The following is an 18,026-nucleotide window of genomic DNA, read 5'->3' on the forward strand; positions in this document are numbered from 1 at the left end:
CGAAAACTCGGAAGAAACGATAAGGGGAGAAAACGAGAGATGGGCGGACTGAAGAGACGCAGATGTTGGGAGATGGAGAGAGAGGGAGAGAGAGAGAGAAGTTTGGACTGAGTGGACAACTGGCGCGAAAGTTGGAATGGATAGTTGGAGGAGGGGGAGCTGCAATTGGCAGTTTCTGATTGGAAAAGTGTAGGCTAGAGAGGAAAAATATTGGCTGGAAAACGTTCTGTTTACAGAATCAAAAGATTGTTTCAGAAGCCTCTAGAATCATGTCTTGCAGTTCGTTGGATGCAGTAAGAACTGCAAATTACGGGTTTCATTAGGAAATATAAGCACGACGAGCTTCTTACAACCGCGCTCTACAGCCGAAGAAAATTGTGTGCGAAATTGAGAGACTCAGAGAAAAAGAGACATTTTTCAAGGGTATTTCGGTGGAGTGCAGTTGTGGCAACTATACCGAGCTATTAGCAGTTCATCCCTATTACAACTGCGCCCCATCGCAAACGAGAGAGTATAAGCGAGAGACGCAGAGTTTTTACACAGATTTTCACAGTTTTCAAAGTTTTTACTGTAAATTGTTACGAAAAAATGCGAGAATAGTTAAAAACTGTGAAAATCAGTGCCGGCGCGAAAGAAAACTCTGCGTCTCTCGTCGATACTCTCTCGTTTGCGGTGGGGCGCAGTTGTGAGAGGGGTGGACTGCTAATAATATGTCTCCAAAAAAGACGTGTTCTGGGAACAGAGTTTCAGTTTCGGAAAGAACTAAAAATGCAGAAAACGTGAATTCAATCGAAAAACTTTTCTTATTTCTCAATTTTATCTACTCGATTCTTCATCAAAAAAGGAAAACAATGGAGTTTCCAGGAATCCCAGCAGAGTTTAAAGATTTGAAAGTGTCACCGAATCCGTTCGATGTGAGATTTAAATCTAGATTTCACGATGAATCAGAAGTTGAAAATTTCAGCTAAATTCCAAAGAGCTCACGTTGAAGAACTTTTCGAAAATTGCGATTTTGTTTAAAGTGAGTTCAGAAAATTCTCACTCACTTTCAAAATACTTTCACAGGTAAAATGCACCAGCAACAAGAGAATCAAAATCGAGGGTTGCGCTGACATTTTGAGGCCTGGCAATGAGACTACGGTAGCTTTATTGCCCTCAAATTTCTTGAAAACTCCCCGATTTTCTGCAGGTTCCAATAAAAAAACAGGTGGATAATGTCGATGGAGATGCTCTATACGTGACTTATACACTAGTTGGGCGACAGTGGCATGATGAGAGAATGTCCGCGTTCAAGTAGGGGTCAATTAGGTTAAGCTTTGAAATTTTTTTTTAAAATTTCAGATGTTGGGAACGTGCGAAGAAGCAAGCTGTTCGGACGAATTGTCTCACAATTCCAATCAGAAAAAACAGCAAAACACGTGAGGAGAAAGGGAAGAATAAGGATGAGAAGGAGAGGGATAAGGATAGATCAAAAGACAAAAGGAAAGAGAAGACCAAGGAGAAGACGAAGGACACCACGAAGAGCGAGGATTAGATAGGATATTTTATTGACTTGAACTTGATAAAGATTGACCTATTTTTTTGTTTTTTTTTTGGAAACTGTGCACAAGTGAACAATTTGTCTCCGGGACATTTCGCCACCAATTTTCGGGAAAATTCCGAAGTTTTATGGGGAAAAAACATACCACCTTAATCAGCATAATCAACGCGTACTAGTGATATGTTTTTTCCCATTAAACTGGAAATTTTCCGAAAATTGGTGGCGAAATGTCCCGGAGCCAACAAATTAGATCAAAAAGCAATACAGAGATCTAAAAAACTAGGATGTCAGTCAGTAACTGTGAGCACAAACATATGGTTCTGTGAAGACGTTTCCGATATTTATTTTGATTTTTTCCATAAATTCTCGTTTCCGTATATAACTAGCACATTTCAGACAATTTCCAGATGTTCTAGAGGGAACCCTCTCTCCCATCTTCTATACGCTTTCTGGAATGTGGAATGTCTTCGGCTGAATTGGTTACAGTACAATTGGCTATTAGCTTGACAATTACAACTGTGCTCCACCGAAATTCCATTGAAAAATGTCTGGTTTTCTCTGAGTCTCTCAATTTCGCACACAATTTTTTTCGGCTTCGGTAGAGCGCGGTTGTACGACGCGTGCCGTAATCATACTCGTGATCAGCAGAGAGCCAATGTAAGCTTGTGCTCGGCTGTGCCTGTTGGAGTCATTGTCGCATCGAACTGCCTCGCTAACGGAGTTCTCTCTGATACCGTATTCCCAAGAACCCAAAAATCGGAATTTCTACGTGAAAACCTCTGACACTCTGATTATTACAAAAAACAAAATCCACGTAATCTATATTTCTTTCAAATCATCAACACAGCCTCCTCACTCTCTCTCTATTACTCGATTTCATCAACACTCGATCCCGTCGATACTCGAATAAAGAAAGCTAAAAATGCCAGTGACCGATCCCGTTCTGACGCCAACCCAAGTGGGACCAGCCGCCGATCCAGCTTTGCTCGCCAACGATACTACCGCTATGACGCCGACTCAGGAGGGACCGGCCGCCGATCCGGCTCTGCTCGCCAATGCTGGATGTACAGCAGATGCCAGTGAGGCTGGTATCAATATGGCAGTTAATGTGAGTAATTGTGTAGTCCACGTGGAAATGACCGACACGTGTTTTTCAGGCGATGCAAAAGTTCGGACGTGAATTGGAGCAATTTCCAGCCGAAGGACGTAAACTTGTGGAGAAGGCGATGAGCTCGATCTCCACTACTAATCATCGTTCGACTAGAAGTGGAACGTCTTCTCAGAGAAGCTCGAGATCTGGCAGAGGTGCTGAGCAGGACTCGTTTGTTCGCATTGTGAACACTCTGGTGGATATGACCCCCGCTTCAACTCCATCAAAACCGATAATCGAGACTTTCGTGCTTTCCTCAGTCATTCTGACAGTCTTCTCGCTGTCTTCTCTTCTCGGCGGCTATCTTCTCGCCCCATTCGTCACCCTCATCATCCCGCCCGTCGGAGCTGCTATTGTCAGCGCTCTGGTTGCACCAGCTGCTATCTACTATCAGTTAAGCAAGGTTTGCAACGAACCTCATCCTTTTGTATTAACTGAGTGTTTTCAGGGTTATGGTGCTCTCGATGGTTTCCGTCTCTTGGTCACTGCCGCAGCAGCTCAAGGAGTGCTCACCGGAGCCGCTTTGGCTCATTTCACGATCACCTCAGAGCCATTCATTGCACTCTCTACAATCGCTTCTTCGTTTGTTATCGCTATGCTCAACCCAACAACTCGCTCATCCTCCCTCTCTACTACTGTCGCCACTTCCATTCTCATTCATTCGTCTCTTGGAGCATTGGAAGGAGCGCTCACTCCCATCTACTTTGCGCTCACTGGAATGTACACGTTGGCTGCTTTGGTTCCAGTGCAATTGGCTACTCGTGATCAACAAAGAGCCAATGTCAACTTGTACTCGGCTGTACTCGTTGGAGTTACTATTGCATCGAAATGCCTTGCTTATGGAATTCTGGGAGCATCGGATGCTCCGATCACAATGGAACAGACACTGACTCTTGAGGGAGAAGGTATGGCTGAGCAACAAATCAATGCATAGAGATCTCATTCAAAGAAATAAATGATTTGTATAGAAATATTAAATCTACAGTTTTGGGAGTTTCATTTCTCAAGAACAAAAAAAAGAACTTGATAATTGAACCAGAAGGGAAAAAGGGATGACTTCAAGGAATGTATAGTACAGTAAATGCAGTGGTCAGGGAAGAGAGTGGATGGTTTTCCTCGTGAATCGAGTTTTGTTTTGAACAACTATAACGGAAAGACTAAAAGTGATGATAAGACAGGTGAGTTTTGAAAGAACCATCGGGGGAAGTGACGAGGGGGGCAATTCACAATTGATGACCAAGATGAAAGGATTAAAAAAATGAAATGAAACTGAATAAGTTAAAGAAAAGAAATGGTTACCAGTTTGAACGAAAACCTGTGATGATGATGATGAGTAACTCGAATTAGATTGAAGAAAAAGACAAAAAAGAACAGGAAACATGAATAGAGATAGAGAAGAAACTCGATGGGAACTTTGGCAATTTAGACAAGATGAGAATAAAACCTAATGAGAGCAATAACTAGTCCGTGTCGGAGATCAACGAGAAATCAAGGGTGGCGCATGGAGTATTCTGATCGTTTGCATGCAATTCAAGTGGATGGTATTGTCCGGAGATTGTGGCACTAGAAGAGGATGAAGACGCTTCATGGACACCGAAGTCTGGAGTGATGACCTTGAATCCTAATTGAACGACACGTTCGGAACCACCGAGATCGGCGTAAGAGGATGCGTTGGAGACCACGGGAAAGTTGTTCGTGAGCTCATTGTCCAAATCAATCTGCAAGTTTTCAAGTTTTAATGGGATCAATGAACACTGAAATTGTTGTTGAATACCTCTGATCCAATACTGTTGATATCGAAAGCGGAAACCCATCTGTGACCTCTCTGCTCATTTTCCAACTCGGAAAGAACATTCTCTGTGCTAGAAGTTCTTCCGGTTGAACTGAGATTGGTGGACGATCTTGAAAGCATCTGAAATCACGAAAATGTCAGAAAAACCATTTATTACAAAGATACTAACGCTAAGAGTCGAGTTATTTCGTCGATACGCACTACGGATACAGCGTTTCGTCTTCTCTTTCCGATGTCCAGTCTCGCCATTCGGTTGCAACGACGCCATCGAATGATGACGTTCGAGACGAGCCGACTTGAATTCCGACGAGTAGAGACTGTGATTCATTGGGATGTACGAGCAAGGTTCGCAAATTTGGCGGCATTCTATGCGATTCCAAAGAGATTTATAGCCATAGTCAATGAGATACATTTCCGGATATTCGACGTGTGGATACCGAAGTTCATTGCGAACACGATCGATTGAGCGGACGGCATGAGCCCTAAATTAGTAGAAAATTGAAAGAAAGAAGATAATTTCTAGGTGAAACGAACATTGCGGGCCCACGCTTCTGACTATACTCGCAGTAGAAGATCGGAATTCGTTTCGGCGCCATATTATAAGCGAGATCTTCGGGGAAGAATGTCGATTTGATCTTGTCATGACGGAACACATTTATCGCTCCTCTCACGTGCCCACCCTTGTATTCGAATGGAAAACGACAGTCGACGATCACGTATTTCTTGTCGAACTCATAATTGCCGAGACGTTGGAATTCAGAGAGAAGAGTGATCGGGGAGATACTTCGATAGGCTTGCGACGCTTTTTGAGGGTTCTCGACAGCGGGAAGGGAGTATTTCTGGAAAATGAAGCTTTCTGTGTCTACTATGAAGAAAAGTAGGAAAGCTTCCTTTTTGTTCAAGCTAGAAATCATTTCCGATTTCTAGACCGAAAGGTTATGGAAATTTGAGTTTTTTCAAATTGTTTTGTTATTCAACTTTGCCGGAGCATCAGTTTCAAACAAGATGAGTTGTCTGAAATTGCAACTGAAAATCATACTTGTAAACCGGACCGAAACGGCGCGTGACTCGCTTCAAACTCAATATTATGAGCGGAAAAATATACCAAAATGTAGATCTCGGCGAGTTCTATGTCCGTGATACGGCCCGGATGGCTATTCGTTAATGTGCCGCGGGCCGGGCTATAATAGCTTTGTCTGGCCATTGTCGCGTTTTTGACACTTTTTCCACATTAACGAAGAGCCATCCGGCCCGTAGTAGATTACGGACACAGAACTTGTTGAGATCTACATTTTGTTATTTTTCATACCATAAAACTCAGTTTGAAGCGAGTTACACGCCGGCCTGTTTCGGTCCGGTTTACAAGTGTGCTGAAAATGTATCTCGATTTTCTAAGAAATTTCATAATTCTTTATGTCATTTCTGAAAAAATAGATCAATTTTTAGATATTTTCAGCCAGAAACTACTCCATTTTCCAATATCTCGAATCCCCTACCACGTCCAACGTTGATGGCAAGTCATGATCAATGACACCAACACTCATAGCTCTCAAAATTTGCTTCGGTCTCTCCTGAAATGATCCATTCGCAGAGGTATCCGAACCTTTCCGCTCAATGACAATGGGCGGTGCCAGATCCCATAAGGAAGTGGTGGTTCTTGGCGCAGGTGGAGCGAACAGCGAGTTCTGGACATAGGCTTTCTGATTGTTCTGCAAGAAAACCTCATCGTCACCATCTTCATCACCGAACGGATCGCTGGAATTCGGCACATTCAATCCTCCATTATAACGACATATTTTATCGCTTTGTGGAGCCATAGCGGCATCCGACAGATTGCGACTTCGCTTCTGATCCATCAATGCGAAACTTGGAGACATTGAGGAGGAACTTCGCTTTCGATGCTTCTCCATCGTCTTATCTACTACATTTTTTTTCTCATAAAGTGATTGGTCAAGGGAATCCGTGTCGAAGACGGTTCGCATCTTTCGCCCAGTTGGGGTGTCGTAGTTGTAGCTGAAATTCGAATGTTTCTAGAATCTAGAGACTAAAAACATACAAGGAGGAGCTGCGAGACGAGCTGACTGACGAGTTTCGCTTGATTTTGGCGACGAAATTCGAGCAATCGGAGAGCGCCAATCGGGTCTCGACTTTGCTGAAATCCACGTTTCTCACCGGTGAGATCACATCCTTCTTATCACTACAGCTCGTCATTGAAACACCAGAATCACGAGAATTGGCATCCTCCTCGAACATCGCGTTGTTCCCCTCGCTGCACCCGACGACTACATTCATATTTACACTCGCCCGATCGATGTATATTTCATGTTCTTTTGCTGCTGCAGTCGTCATCGGGGATCACCTTTCTGGAAATTTAGAGAATCGATCATTCTGAATGCAGGTGAATTGGCGGCGGAATCGAGAAAATATGAATGCGGAGGGGAGACGCAGGCAGTGGTGCAAAATAAAACAAAAGGTCAGACAATAAGGGGCAAAAAACGTAACGAAAGGGACAGTCTAGGTGAGAGGGAAAAGAATAGAAAGTAAGCAGAGAACTGTTTGAATAAGGTAAAATTGCCGCTGGGATTATTTTTAGCGCGCTTTTTACTGTTTTGATCTGCTTTCTTTTAGGATTTCTTTTAGGATCGAATTCGCCGGATTTCTCACAAACGATTTTGAGAAAAACGATGTATTTGGGAACGCCAGAAGTAAAGCAAGACTGTCTTCAATATTTATCATTTCTGTAGGATATTTTATCATTTGCGATCCAACGCATCTTTTCCTTCATTCTTCCCATCATTCCGGGCATCAGTTTCAGCCTTTTCATTCAAAGGAATTCCATATAATTTCTCCTTCCAACCGCGAGAAATTATAACGGAAAAAACTTCGATAAAAATAGAAATTTTTCATCCTATTTTTTCGGAATGAAATCCAGAAAATAGGCCAGAAGGCCGCCCGGAATACCGTAGTTTCTCCACGAGGCGCGCTTTCAATTGTCTGCAATTTTGCGTCAAAATTTGAATTTAAATTATTTTTTTGAATTTCAAATTTGAATTTAATTTTTTTCAGACCTTTTTCTTGACTTTTTCGAGATTTTCAGACTTTTTTAATACTTTTTCGAAATTTGCAGACATTTTTTTCTCATTTTTTCATTTTCTTGTATTTTTTCAGAATAAAAATGCAGCTGCGAGACAAGAAATTTGTCAATTATGTTCATGATGTGAAAATACGAAAGCCATCTACACCGCCGGCGGTGACGCCTATTCAGAAACCACCTGTTCTGAAGCGAACCGAATCGGATACACCAAAAAATTCGGCCAAAAAGATTCCAGTGGTGAAGCGACGTGCAACGATGGAAGAGGAGACGAAACATACGATTAATACTCGCTCAAAATCGAAAAAATCGGAGGAATTTCAGGCGGCGCCGACGACTCGTTCCAGAACTCGTGCTCTATCGATTCGGGCGACCCCGAAGACGAGATCTAAAAGCGTCGCGGTTCCAGAATCATCTTCTAAACTGAAAATTTTGAAAAAACGAGAACAAGGTAGCGTTTTTTACATAATACATGATTAAAAAAATTATTTTTAGAACCTTCGACTCGCGTCTCTAGATCTACTCGTTCTCAGAGTCGCTGTCCGGTTCCCGAGCCGCCGACTCTCAAAAGGCGTTCGACGCCAATGAAAAGTAATGAAAAGAAACCATCTGAAATTGAAGATGTCGAATCGGAGGATTCATCAGAATCGGAAAGTGATTCAGAATCATCTTCTGATGATGATAGCCACGTTGAGAGCAAACGACGCAAGCGGGAATGTGTGGATTATCCGGAATTGACGATGGGAGATGAGAGCTTTTATCCGGAACGCGCTGTATGTTCGAATAGTGAGAATTCTGAGTGTTTCTGGTCGCAAATATAACGTTATCAAGCTTAAAATGAGGGTTTTGTTTGTAAAACATCGAAATTCGATAAAAATCCGGTGTTTTTCGGCACTGAAAATTTACCGAAAGGCAACAAATAATCTCAAAAACTTCTGGCATCGCCAGAAAATTCCATTGTGAGCCACACATTTTAGTTTCGAAAATACGCATTTTTTCTGCGCAAACAATCGGAAAATTTCAAAATTTCGCCGCAAAATTACTTCTTTCTGACAGAAAATCCATTTTCATCGGTTCTGACGACTTTTGGAGTGAAAGTTATTATTTTTTGCACTAAAAACGTCAGCGGTTTGTTGAGTAAAAGTACACAATTTTCTTCAAATTTGCTCAATTGTGTAGAGCTTCCGATAAATGTAAATTTGAGAAAACCATGAAAAATTGTGATTTTCAAAAAATTGCAATAATTTCCAGATACAACCAATCTGCTCCAGAACTCCCCCAGAATTCTACGAAATGGCTTCTCTCTGGTCGAAACTCGCCTCCGAAATATCTGAAGAAATGCTATGCGACTACAAGTTCTCTCTCCGTGACATTCTGACAGGACGTGTTTCTTGTCTGATTCCGATTAAAACGATGGTTCCCGACTTACCGGATGACATGCTTCCAATACACGAGAGACTCTATAATCTGATATGTCAATCGTCTGGAGCGGTTGGTGTTATCTGAAAAACGAGAAGATTTCAAACCGTTTCGTTTTTTTAGTATCCATTCAAAAACCACGAAGGCACCAAACTCGTCTCGAAGCATCGTCTTACTGATGGGAATCAGATTGGAGCTCAAATTATGCTCGAATGTCTTCATTACGGTGTTCTTCCATTCGATATTCCCAATGAGATGACTGTTTTGAATCAAATTCGGAATTATGTTAGGGTAAGGAAGTCGATTTACGTGGTAAATCGACACGGCTCTCAGCGCATCCTGATTGAAAAAATTCAATTTTTCCAGATCGGAATCAAGGATATGCTGCAAGAAATAGTCGATCGACTTCCGGAAGGCCGAAACACGATCACAGAGGATGATATCAAAGGAAATCTTGTTTTAAATCTTTTATCGTAGTTTCTATTATTATCGATTTGTATGCCTGTTGTGTCATTTCATGCTTTTTAAAAGTAGATTTCTGAAATTATTGAAGCACTCATTTATTAGCGAAGACCGGTACACTTTTGAGAGGCGAAAGCTATAAAATAGTAGAGATCATCGATTGGGAAGAGACCAAAGCACGGCGGAACGATCGGCACTTGTGGAGAGAAATGAGAAGTCGTGGGGATGCCATCTGCACTGCACAACTTTATCGGAATGCTCAGCGACTGGAAGATACATCAGAGGAGCCATTAAGTCACCTCGCATATCTGTTATTACCACTCTGAAAATTATTTTTATTTCCTTTTCTTTTAATGCTTTTCAGAACATACCGTTTATCATAACTGGCAGTCAACAGGTAATAGGCGGCGTTACTGAATCGAACTGTTCGAACTTCATCACCATGAGGTCTGAAAGACTGCAAAACGCGATTTCCAGTGATATCGAATAGGGCAACAGATGCGTCTTCGTGTCCTGATACGAGAAGTTTTCCATTGGGATCCACGCAAACGGAGGTGACTGGGGAGGCGTCTGAAAAGACATGGCTTACTGTAGTTGGTTCCTGGATTCCAGATCCCGAGGGTTACTGTAGTTTTCGATTACTGTAACTCACTATGACTCTTGTTGCTCCCCGGAGATATCACATTTGTAGACGTCTGCTGTCTTAAATCCCAAAATCTGATAGTTTTGTCCTGAGAGCACGAAACGAATTGATTTCCAGCCTGGCTCCATGTGTATAGTCCGAGGATTGGTGCTGGAAAAATGTGTCACTGTACGAAACGGAGAGACGCAGACAACGAGAGTGTCTGTATGTCTGCGTCTCTCAAGTTATCATTAGAGCGCACTTACCGGAATGCCCTTTCATCGATTGAATCAACTGTCCGGTATTACAGTCGGTCACGTTTAGATGACAATTTCCGGCACCTCCTGACACCAAAATTGTCGATCGATTGATAGAACTTTCGATGAAAATCAGGTCACGCACGGTGCCATCGTGACAAGTCAATTCCATTTCAGCGCCTGAATATTTGACAGAACAGTAGAACGCGTTTCCAAACTAGCTCACCAATTCTACAAGAATCCTCATTGAAAGCCATCAGCCGAATAGTTTTATCATTTGAACCAGTCGCCAGAAGATCACCATTCGGGTTGAAGGAAAGACAGTAGACAGATCTGTAAGTGCGCTCTATTGAGACTCATTTGCATTAGAGCGCATTTACTCACCCTCTATGTTGTTTGGGTCTGGTCACCGCGATTTCAGCGTTTCTCGTAGATTCGTGAGCCATTGGTCGGCTGCAAATTATTGGGTTACTGTAGCTAATTTGATTTAGGTAGTTGTAAGTTTGGAGAGCTGTCACGGCGCCACAAATAATGAAATTTTTGTAATTGTTTTGCAATTCAAAAAGGAAGTGTTATGATCTACATTTTTACAGTTGACGGTTTTTTGATAGCTAGAATTGTTCCCGAGATACGCGTTTTTGAAGATAAGTGACTTTTTGAGACGTGTATCTCAAAAACTAGAAGCGTTAACAAAAAGTTGTCAATTACAAAATTAAAAAGCGTAAAATTTCACACATTTCAGTAGTTGGAAGCTTTTTAATAGCTATTCTAGTTTTAGAGATATTGACATTTGAAGTTAAGCATGCAGAATGGAGACGCAGAGAAGACATGCTCAATCGCCTCTCTGCGTCTCCCTCCTTCTCGCTCTCCAAGTCACTATGTTCAAAAGCGCATATCTCAACAGCCTGAAACGCTATCAAAAAACTTTCAACTGCGAAAATGTAGCTCCAGGTTTGATCTACAAAATGAAGTGAATTTTGAAACAGTCAGACACAGCCTTGAAGTCTAAAAACTTACCTCTGCGTTTTCTTAATATCCGGATACAGACAAATATGTAGTTGTTTCGAATTGGTACCTAACGCAAAGAATTTTCCGGAGGGATGGAATGAAGTGGCACGGATGGCTTGGGAGTCTTCGTATCTAAAAAAATTCATTGTTTATAACTTGCGCTCTACCGAGAATAGTCGCTGACCTACAAACCGGCACAAATTGAACTCCCATTCCAGTCGGCGCCGAGACAGGTCGTTGTTGGGGGATTTGTTGTTGCTGAAGTTGAGAGAGGCCAGCGATTGATTGAGGTCTCATTGGGTGGGACATCGGGACATTCGGAGCGACAGATGGCATCATGTTCTGGTTTTGGATGTGCTGGAAGGGTTGGGGTACTGTAGGATTACTGTAGGGTTATTGTAACTTCTAAAGTTTCATGTCGTCAGCTATGCGCCTACGGTGCCCCAGATCTTGTCGAAAATAAGATGTTCAATTTCTGACGAAAGCTCTCGAATGAAAAATCTTTTCTCATGGGAAACAGGTAGAGAAAAAATGGAAAAGATTTATGTGAGCTTCCGTGTCCTTCTTGACATTTGAAAAATTTGGAAATTTGTTTGTTTTTGAAAAGTTTGTAGGTTTTTTGTGAGCGAAAACATGCGGAGTTTGAGGTTCTGTCACAGAGTCCACAATGGCCCGATTTTTTTCAGTTTTTAAATTTTTGAATTAAAAAAGTCTTGATTTACATTTTTGTAGTTGATAACTTTTTGATAGCTCCTTCAGTTTTTAAGATATGAGCGTTTGAAGATGGTAGGCGACAGGAGAAGAGCGAGAGACGCAGAGAAGGCAGACGCTCTCACTTCTCTGCGTCTCTCTTCCTCAATTTCAGCTTTAAAGGCTCATATCTCAAAATCTAGAAGAGATATCAAAAAGTTGTCAACTACAAAAATGGAGATCTAGATTTGATCTACCAGAAACACTAGATTTCACAAATTTTGGATAAAACCTGACAAAGTTACAGACGTTCAAACTTAGTCAATTTTTCACTCAATATTTAAGTGGCGTGCCTTCGACGCGCTTTGAAATTTACATTAATTGAATTTAAGAAAACGGATGTTGATGTCATTGGGATACTGTAAATCACTAAGCCATGCCCCTCAAACAGCTTGCTCTCTACTTTTTTGCAAGTGCGATCCATTACTAAATTGTGGTTTTTGAAACTTAAAAATTCAACTAAAAGCTTAATTTCCGGATCTAAAAATATGGGAAATTTGGAATGGAAAAAACCAAACATCTATCATTATTTTGAAACTGCGCACTACCGAAATAACTGTTTTTCTCTGGGTCTCTTCTGTCCTAACGCTATTTTTTCAGTTTCAATGGAGCTCAATGGCGCTTTACCGAAACCGAAGAAAATTGTGTGCGAAATTTAGAGACTCAGAGAAAAAGTGACTTTTTTTTAAAAGGATTTCGGTGGAGCGTAGTTGTAAGAAAAACGCCTTCTCAGTCATCTAGAAATCGGAAAGCTAACAATGTTGGGGGCGTGGTCTAAAAACCTGTTCCCTCACCTGCGCAACACCATTCTGAAATCCGGGAGCAGCGGCGACTCTCTGCTGAAATATTTCCTGTGATGACTGCAACGGAAGCACGTGTCCTCCACTAGGAGCTCTCGGCACAACCATTTCATCTGAAAATGATGCATAAAATATTTTCTTCTTATTCTAATTTCCGGTCGAATAGCAGCAAAGTGCTTAGTGAGTGGAAATGAGATGAGGATAGGATGAGAGGGGAGGGGATGAGAGCTTAAGAGAGAGAATATTCATTTTGATATTATAAATATACACTTGCTCCAACTACTTCTTTTTTCTTTTTTTGGTGAGAAAGAGTTCCCAGAAATTATTAATTTGTAGCTCGATGTGTTGTGCATGGTGTCAAAATTTCTGGCATTTTCTGACAATTTTTTCCCCTTTCGTTCTTATTTTTCCCTGCTCCGCGAGCTTCCAAAATAGCCATTTTGATTAAATTTCCTTGATGATGTCATTTGAGGCGAAAAAAGTTGAAATGAAGAAGATGAGGCAGAATCAAACATCTTTATTTAGGGTTGTTTTGCAGAATCATCTTTTTTGGAAATTCGCTGACTTTGAGAGCTTGTGGCGACGTCAATTTTATTGATTTTATGTTTGTTGAATAGATCAAAAATCTGGCTTCATTTTTGTAGTTGACTACCTTTTTGATAGCTCTTTTAGGTTTTGAGATACAGGCGTTGGAATATGGAACACAGGTGTCTTAACACCAATAGAACGAGAGTCAAGTTTGACACTCTCGTCTCAAGTTTGATTTTGGTCAATCATGTTGATTTTATATTTGTTGAGTAGATCAAACCTAGGGCTTTGTTTTTGTAGTTGACAACGTTTCAATAGCTCTTCTAGATTTTGAGATATAGGCGTTTAAAGATGACAGCTTACAATTCTTTCAAATTTTTTTCAAAAATTGACCAACTTTGGAAGTCTATAGAAACGCTTAGATTTAAACAATTTGTTTTAAAATTATACTAACTATATCACGCAAGTCTCGAGCTACATTTTTGCACTTGAAAATATTTTGATAGCTCTTCCAGATTTTGAGATAAACGCATTTAAAGACTGTAGGCTTCGGCGGCGAGGGAGAGAGAGACGCAGAGAAGCTAGACTGTCTAGTTGTCTGCGCTCTCTCCTTTTCTCTTACTATCATGTTACTTTAAATCTCAATTTCTTCTCGAAAGTTAAAACTATCAGCAAATTTTCAGAAATTCAGAAAGAAGAGACATAGAGAAGGTAGACACTCTAGCTTCTCTGTGCCTCCTCCGTCTCCCTCTCTTCATCATCCCGTTGTCTTTAAACGCCTGTAACTCTAAATCTAGAAGAGCTATCAAAAAGTTGTCAACTAGAAAATTATAGCACGTTTCTTGTTCTATAACATATCAAAAACCCAAATTCCTCACGCATCATCTGACCCTATCACATGCTTGCAAAATATACCTATTTTCTTTTTTTTCAACCAAGACCCCCTAAACATGACGTTTCCAAAACTCCTCCAATGGACCAGAACTTTTCAAAATTGTAGTGTTTCCAACAAATCTACTCTTAAGCCAATTTATTCTTTAATCCATGAATCATACTGATCATTCACTCATCCCATTCATTGGAATTCCTAATACCTTTGTCACGTCATAATTAGAAATTAGAGATGGAGACTAGAGATCAGGCTATAGACACGACACGACACATACTTTCAGAGAAGATATGTACTTTTTGGTCATAAAGAGAAACGATGAGCTTTTCTATTTAACAGAAAACTTGGTGGACAAGGTGAAAAAATACCAAATTGCTATTTTCTAGAAGCTTCTATTTTCCTTGTCATATCTCTTTAGGGTGAGATTGAACAAAAAGTTGTCATCTACAAAAATGATCTACATAAAATTCTACACATTTTGTTAGTTGAAAACTTTTTGATGGCTCTTCTAAATCTCGAGCTAATCGTCCTGAAAGACAAGTGACGAGAGAGTACGCGCAGAGAAGTCGGCCGCTCTCGTTTCTCTGCTTCTCTCTCTTCTATTTTCAGTGTTCTAGCTTTAAAGGTGTATATCTCAAGAACTAGAATAGCTATCAAAAAGTTTTCAACTACAAAAAATGTAGATCAAGACTTTTCTATTCAATAAATCTAAAATATTGAATGTTGGGTTATGCGGGACAGTTTTAAGAACGATTAAATTAGGCCCATTTTGTTATTCTTGTGTTGCATTAGGTTAACTGTCTTTAAAGATGCATATCTCAAAAACGAGAAGAGCTATCAAAACGTTGTCAACTACAAAAATGTAGATCAAGACTTTATCTATTAGAAACACAAAGATTGTGTAGAAACTAATTTTTTCTGACGCCAACACGATCAGTCAAACTTTCAAGCACCCTTCCTCACTGCCTTGCACCAAACTGCCCTCTTCTTGCTCTCTGCTTTCCATTTTTTTTTCAATTCGTTTATCCCATATATTCCTCGCCAATCAAATATAAAACTGATAATCTAATCCCTCCCTTTCCGCCCCGATTCCACCCGACTCCAGATTATGAGAGAAATGGCAAAAAAGAGAGCAGAGCCTCTCCTCTCAAATCTTCTCTTTTCAGTCAATGTCCTAATCCTTTCGGATGGGGGAAAAGAAGCCAAATGATAACGATAAATGACCGAAAGTCGTCGACGGCGGCTCGTCTCGTTTTGTTTTTTATTTCCAACAAGAAAACGTAATAAATTTTTTATCGTTTCGAATTTTAACAAGCGCTCGTTTTTTCAAATTCGAGAGCAGGTCGCAGTAGGATTGTATTACTTACAAATCAATATTTTTAAGTAGATCAAATTCAGATCTCCATTTTTTTAATTGACAATTTTAGATAGCTCTGCAGGGTTCAGAGATATACGCGTTTAAAGCGTAGCTCCTGTCTTTCGTGCCGAGGTAGCCACTATACTGAAATTAAGAACAGTTAACTACGAAAATGTGCAAAATTAAATGTAGATCACTTTTGTAGTTAATTCCTTTTTTGTAGCAACCCACGGCAGACAGATATTGTTTGTGGGAGGTTGGTCACTTTGTAGTCTCCTAGTCCGATTTTCAATGTGCTGGGAAATTTTGTACAAAAAATATGTTAACTGTGAAAATAGAAGTCTAGGGTTAGATAACACAAAATATATGGATTTTGAATTTATACTTTTCATGTAGATCAAATCAAGCGCTACATTTTTGTAGTTGGAAGGTTTTTGATTGCTCTGATCAATTTCAAGATATACACCTTCCAACTTAGATACCTCCCTCCTAGCGAGAGAGAGAGGGAGTGCGCAGAGAAGACATCCGCTCTCGCTTCTCTGCGTCTCTCGCTCCCTTTTGTCTCGCCGCTCACCATTTTTCAAAGTGTATATCTTAAAAGTGGGAGGAGCTATCAAAAAGATGTCAACTACAAAAATGTAGCCCTGCTATTGTTCTACAATTTTCTAATTGTTTGTTTTTTGTTTGCTCCCCCCACGTTTGAGATAAGCGCTTTTAAAGATTAACAATTTATTTGTCAGTACATTTTTACATGCGCCGACGGCGCTCCAGACGATTCTAGCGCAGCAGGCACCCCAGACAGTTGAAGATAATCATTCTAGCGTCGCAGACATCTTTAAAGGCGCTTATCTCAAAAGTGGGCGGAGCTATCAAAAAGTTGTCAACTACAAAAATGGAGATGAAGATTTGATCTACAAAATGAAGTAACTGTTGAAAAAGTCAACTTTGAAGTCAGTTGTTATTTTCTATCAAAATGAAAACAAAAAACAAAACATCTCCCGCCCCCCTCCCCTCCAAAATTGTCCCCAGAGGGGGTGTCTCCTCATTATTTTTTATTCGATCTACCTAGGTGTCTCCCGACAAAAAATAAGAACCCCCGTCAAATAATTGTAGCTCTCTGTCCCCCGCCCCCACCTTTCGAAATCTGAGCATCTCGCTTTTCCCCTTTTTTGCTGACTTTTTTTTATACTACAAGGTCATTTTTCCGCCACGGCTCCTGAGGAGCACATGAATGAGCAGAAAAACGAAGAGAAGAGGGGAATTAATTATTCGATTTGTGTATCTTCATGCTCTTCTTGTCCCCCCTTTTTTCGATTCCATCATCTTCTCGTTTCTCCTTTTTTTGTGTCGACACGTGGTATTGGCATAGAAAAAGGGGGGAAATGGATAAAAGAGTTGTATAAAATATTCATTATCTAGTAATGGACTTTAGTATTAGATTCAGAACTTTTTTGTTGCGTGTTTACAGATTCTTAAGCGTTCAAATTTCAAAATATAGAGATTTGCGAAAATTTGTAATTCTTGGTTTGACATGGATTCTGGATTCTGAATTCCAGAAATTTGAGTAAACGGAATTTTCAGAATTCCGAAAATCTAGCGGGAATTCAAAATTTTAGCTTACAAAATGGTTTTTCCGATGGTTTTTTCTTGAAAAAAATAGTCAAAAACTAGTTTTTCACGGCAAAATCAAACATTTTGACTTAATTTTTGATTTTCAACCTCATTTCTCGGTTTTAAAGACACTTTTTGCATCTAAATCACTGAACTTTTAAATTTCCAGTTTGACACACGATAAATATGTGCTACCGTATCGTTGCGAGACCCGAAAAATAGGGCGGGAGTTTAAAATTCGGGTTTGCAGGTGGATTTTGACTCTGAGATTTTGTGGAGATTTCAAAGCTTCGAAAAATTTAGTTTTCAAAATTTTCAGAAATTCCAAATCTCAAAAAAAAGAGTTTTTTTCTTTTTTCTCTAATCTCAGCTTTCTAAATTTACAAAATTTAAATATTATGAATTTATAGAATTCGGAAATGCCCACATCTTCAAATCAAGAGAATTCAGAACCATCTGATTTCAAAAATTAAGGAAAACATTCTGAAAATCTGAAAATCTGATTCCCAGAAATCAAAAACTTAATAGGACTTCCAGTTATAGAGAACTCAAACTTCTGGATTTCATTGTCCGAATTTTAGGAAATTTCAGAAATTCAAGAATATCGGAACTCTTGAATTCGAGTTTTTAGAATCTCAAAACCATGGAAATTTTTGATTTTTGAAAAAAAAAATCGGAAAAATCCCAAGTTTTTAGTCTACAAAAATCCATCCGCCCCCAAAATGCACTATTTTGCCTTAACCTTATTAT

At 40.1% G+C, this 18,026-nt stretch overlaps 5 protein-coding genes across 5 annotated transcripts; 3 read left to right on the plus strand and 2 right to left on the minus strand.

Moving 5' to 3' along the window:
• Nucleotides 1–851: 851 nt before the first annotated feature.
• GCK72_002814 (uncharacterized protein) lies at nucleotides 852–1,534 on the plus strand (the record flags this gene model as incomplete). The annotated part of the gene is made up of 5 exons (XM_003099642.2): nucleotides 852–914; nucleotides 965–1,021; nucleotides 1,066–1,140; nucleotides 1,190–1,293; nucleotides 1,342–1,534. The coding sequence occupies 5 exons, from the start codon at nucleotides 852–854 to the stop codon at nucleotides 1,532–1,534; spliced, it is 492 nt and encodes a 163-aa protein (XP_003099690.2).
• A 928-nt stretch (nucleotides 1,535–2,462) lies between these two features.
• Nucleotides 2,463–3,624, plus strand: GCK72_002815 (uncharacterized protein; the record flags this gene model as incomplete). Its single annotated transcript, XM_053723626.1, has 3 exons — nucleotides 2,463–2,648; nucleotides 2,698–3,093; nucleotides 3,139–3,624. The coding sequence occupies 3 exons, from the start codon at nucleotides 2,463–2,465 to the stop codon at nucleotides 3,622–3,624; spliced, it is 1,068 nt and encodes a 355-aa protein (XP_053592271.1).
• Nucleotides 3,625–4,150: 526 nt separating this feature from the next.
• Nucleotides 4,151–6,831, minus strand: GCK72_002816 (uncharacterized protein; the record flags this gene model as incomplete). The annotated part of the gene is made up of 6 exons (XM_003099651.2): nucleotides 4,151–4,408; nucleotides 4,465–4,602; nucleotides 4,652–4,964; nucleotides 5,017–5,321; nucleotides 5,979–6,495; nucleotides 6,539–6,831. 6 exons carry the CDS (start codon nucleotides 6,829–6,831, stop codon nucleotides 4,151–4,153), a joined length of 1,824 nt encoding a protein of 607 aa, XP_003099699.2.
• Nucleotides 6,832–7,657: 826 nt separating this feature from the next.
• Nucleotides 7,658–9,469, plus strand: GCK72_002817 (uncharacterized protein; the record flags this gene model as incomplete). The annotated part of the gene is made up of 5 exons (XM_003099664.2): nucleotides 7,658–8,024; nucleotides 8,069–8,346; nucleotides 8,825–9,064; nucleotides 9,116–9,283; nucleotides 9,359–9,469. The coding sequence occupies 5 exons, from the start codon at nucleotides 7,658–7,660 to the stop codon at nucleotides 9,467–9,469; spliced, it is 1,164 nt and encodes a 387-aa protein (XP_003099712.2).
• A 138-nt stretch (nucleotides 9,470–9,607) lies between these two features.
• On the minus strand, nucleotides 9,608–12,999 carry GCK72_002818 (uncharacterized protein; the record flags this gene model as incomplete). The annotated part of the gene is made up of 9 exons (XM_003099708.2): nucleotides 9,608–9,776; nucleotides 9,826–10,024; nucleotides 10,107–10,247; nucleotides 10,343–10,513; nucleotides 10,560–10,666; nucleotides 10,718–10,786; nucleotides 11,351–11,473; nucleotides 11,526–11,698; nucleotides 12,886–12,999. 9 exons carry the CDS (start codon nucleotides 12,997–12,999, stop codon nucleotides 9,608–9,610), a joined length of 1,266 nt encoding a protein of 421 aa, XP_003099756.2.
• Between the last annotated feature and the right edge of the window lie 5,027 nt (nucleotides 13,000–18,026).

Source organism: Caenorhabditis remanei, chromosome I, assembly GCF_010183535.1.
Source record: "Caenorhabditis remanei strain PX506 chromosome I, whole genome shotgun sequence".
Taxonomy (NCBI): domain Eukaryota; kingdom Metazoa; phylum Nematoda; class Chromadorea; order Rhabditida; family Rhabditidae; genus Caenorhabditis; species Caenorhabditis remanei.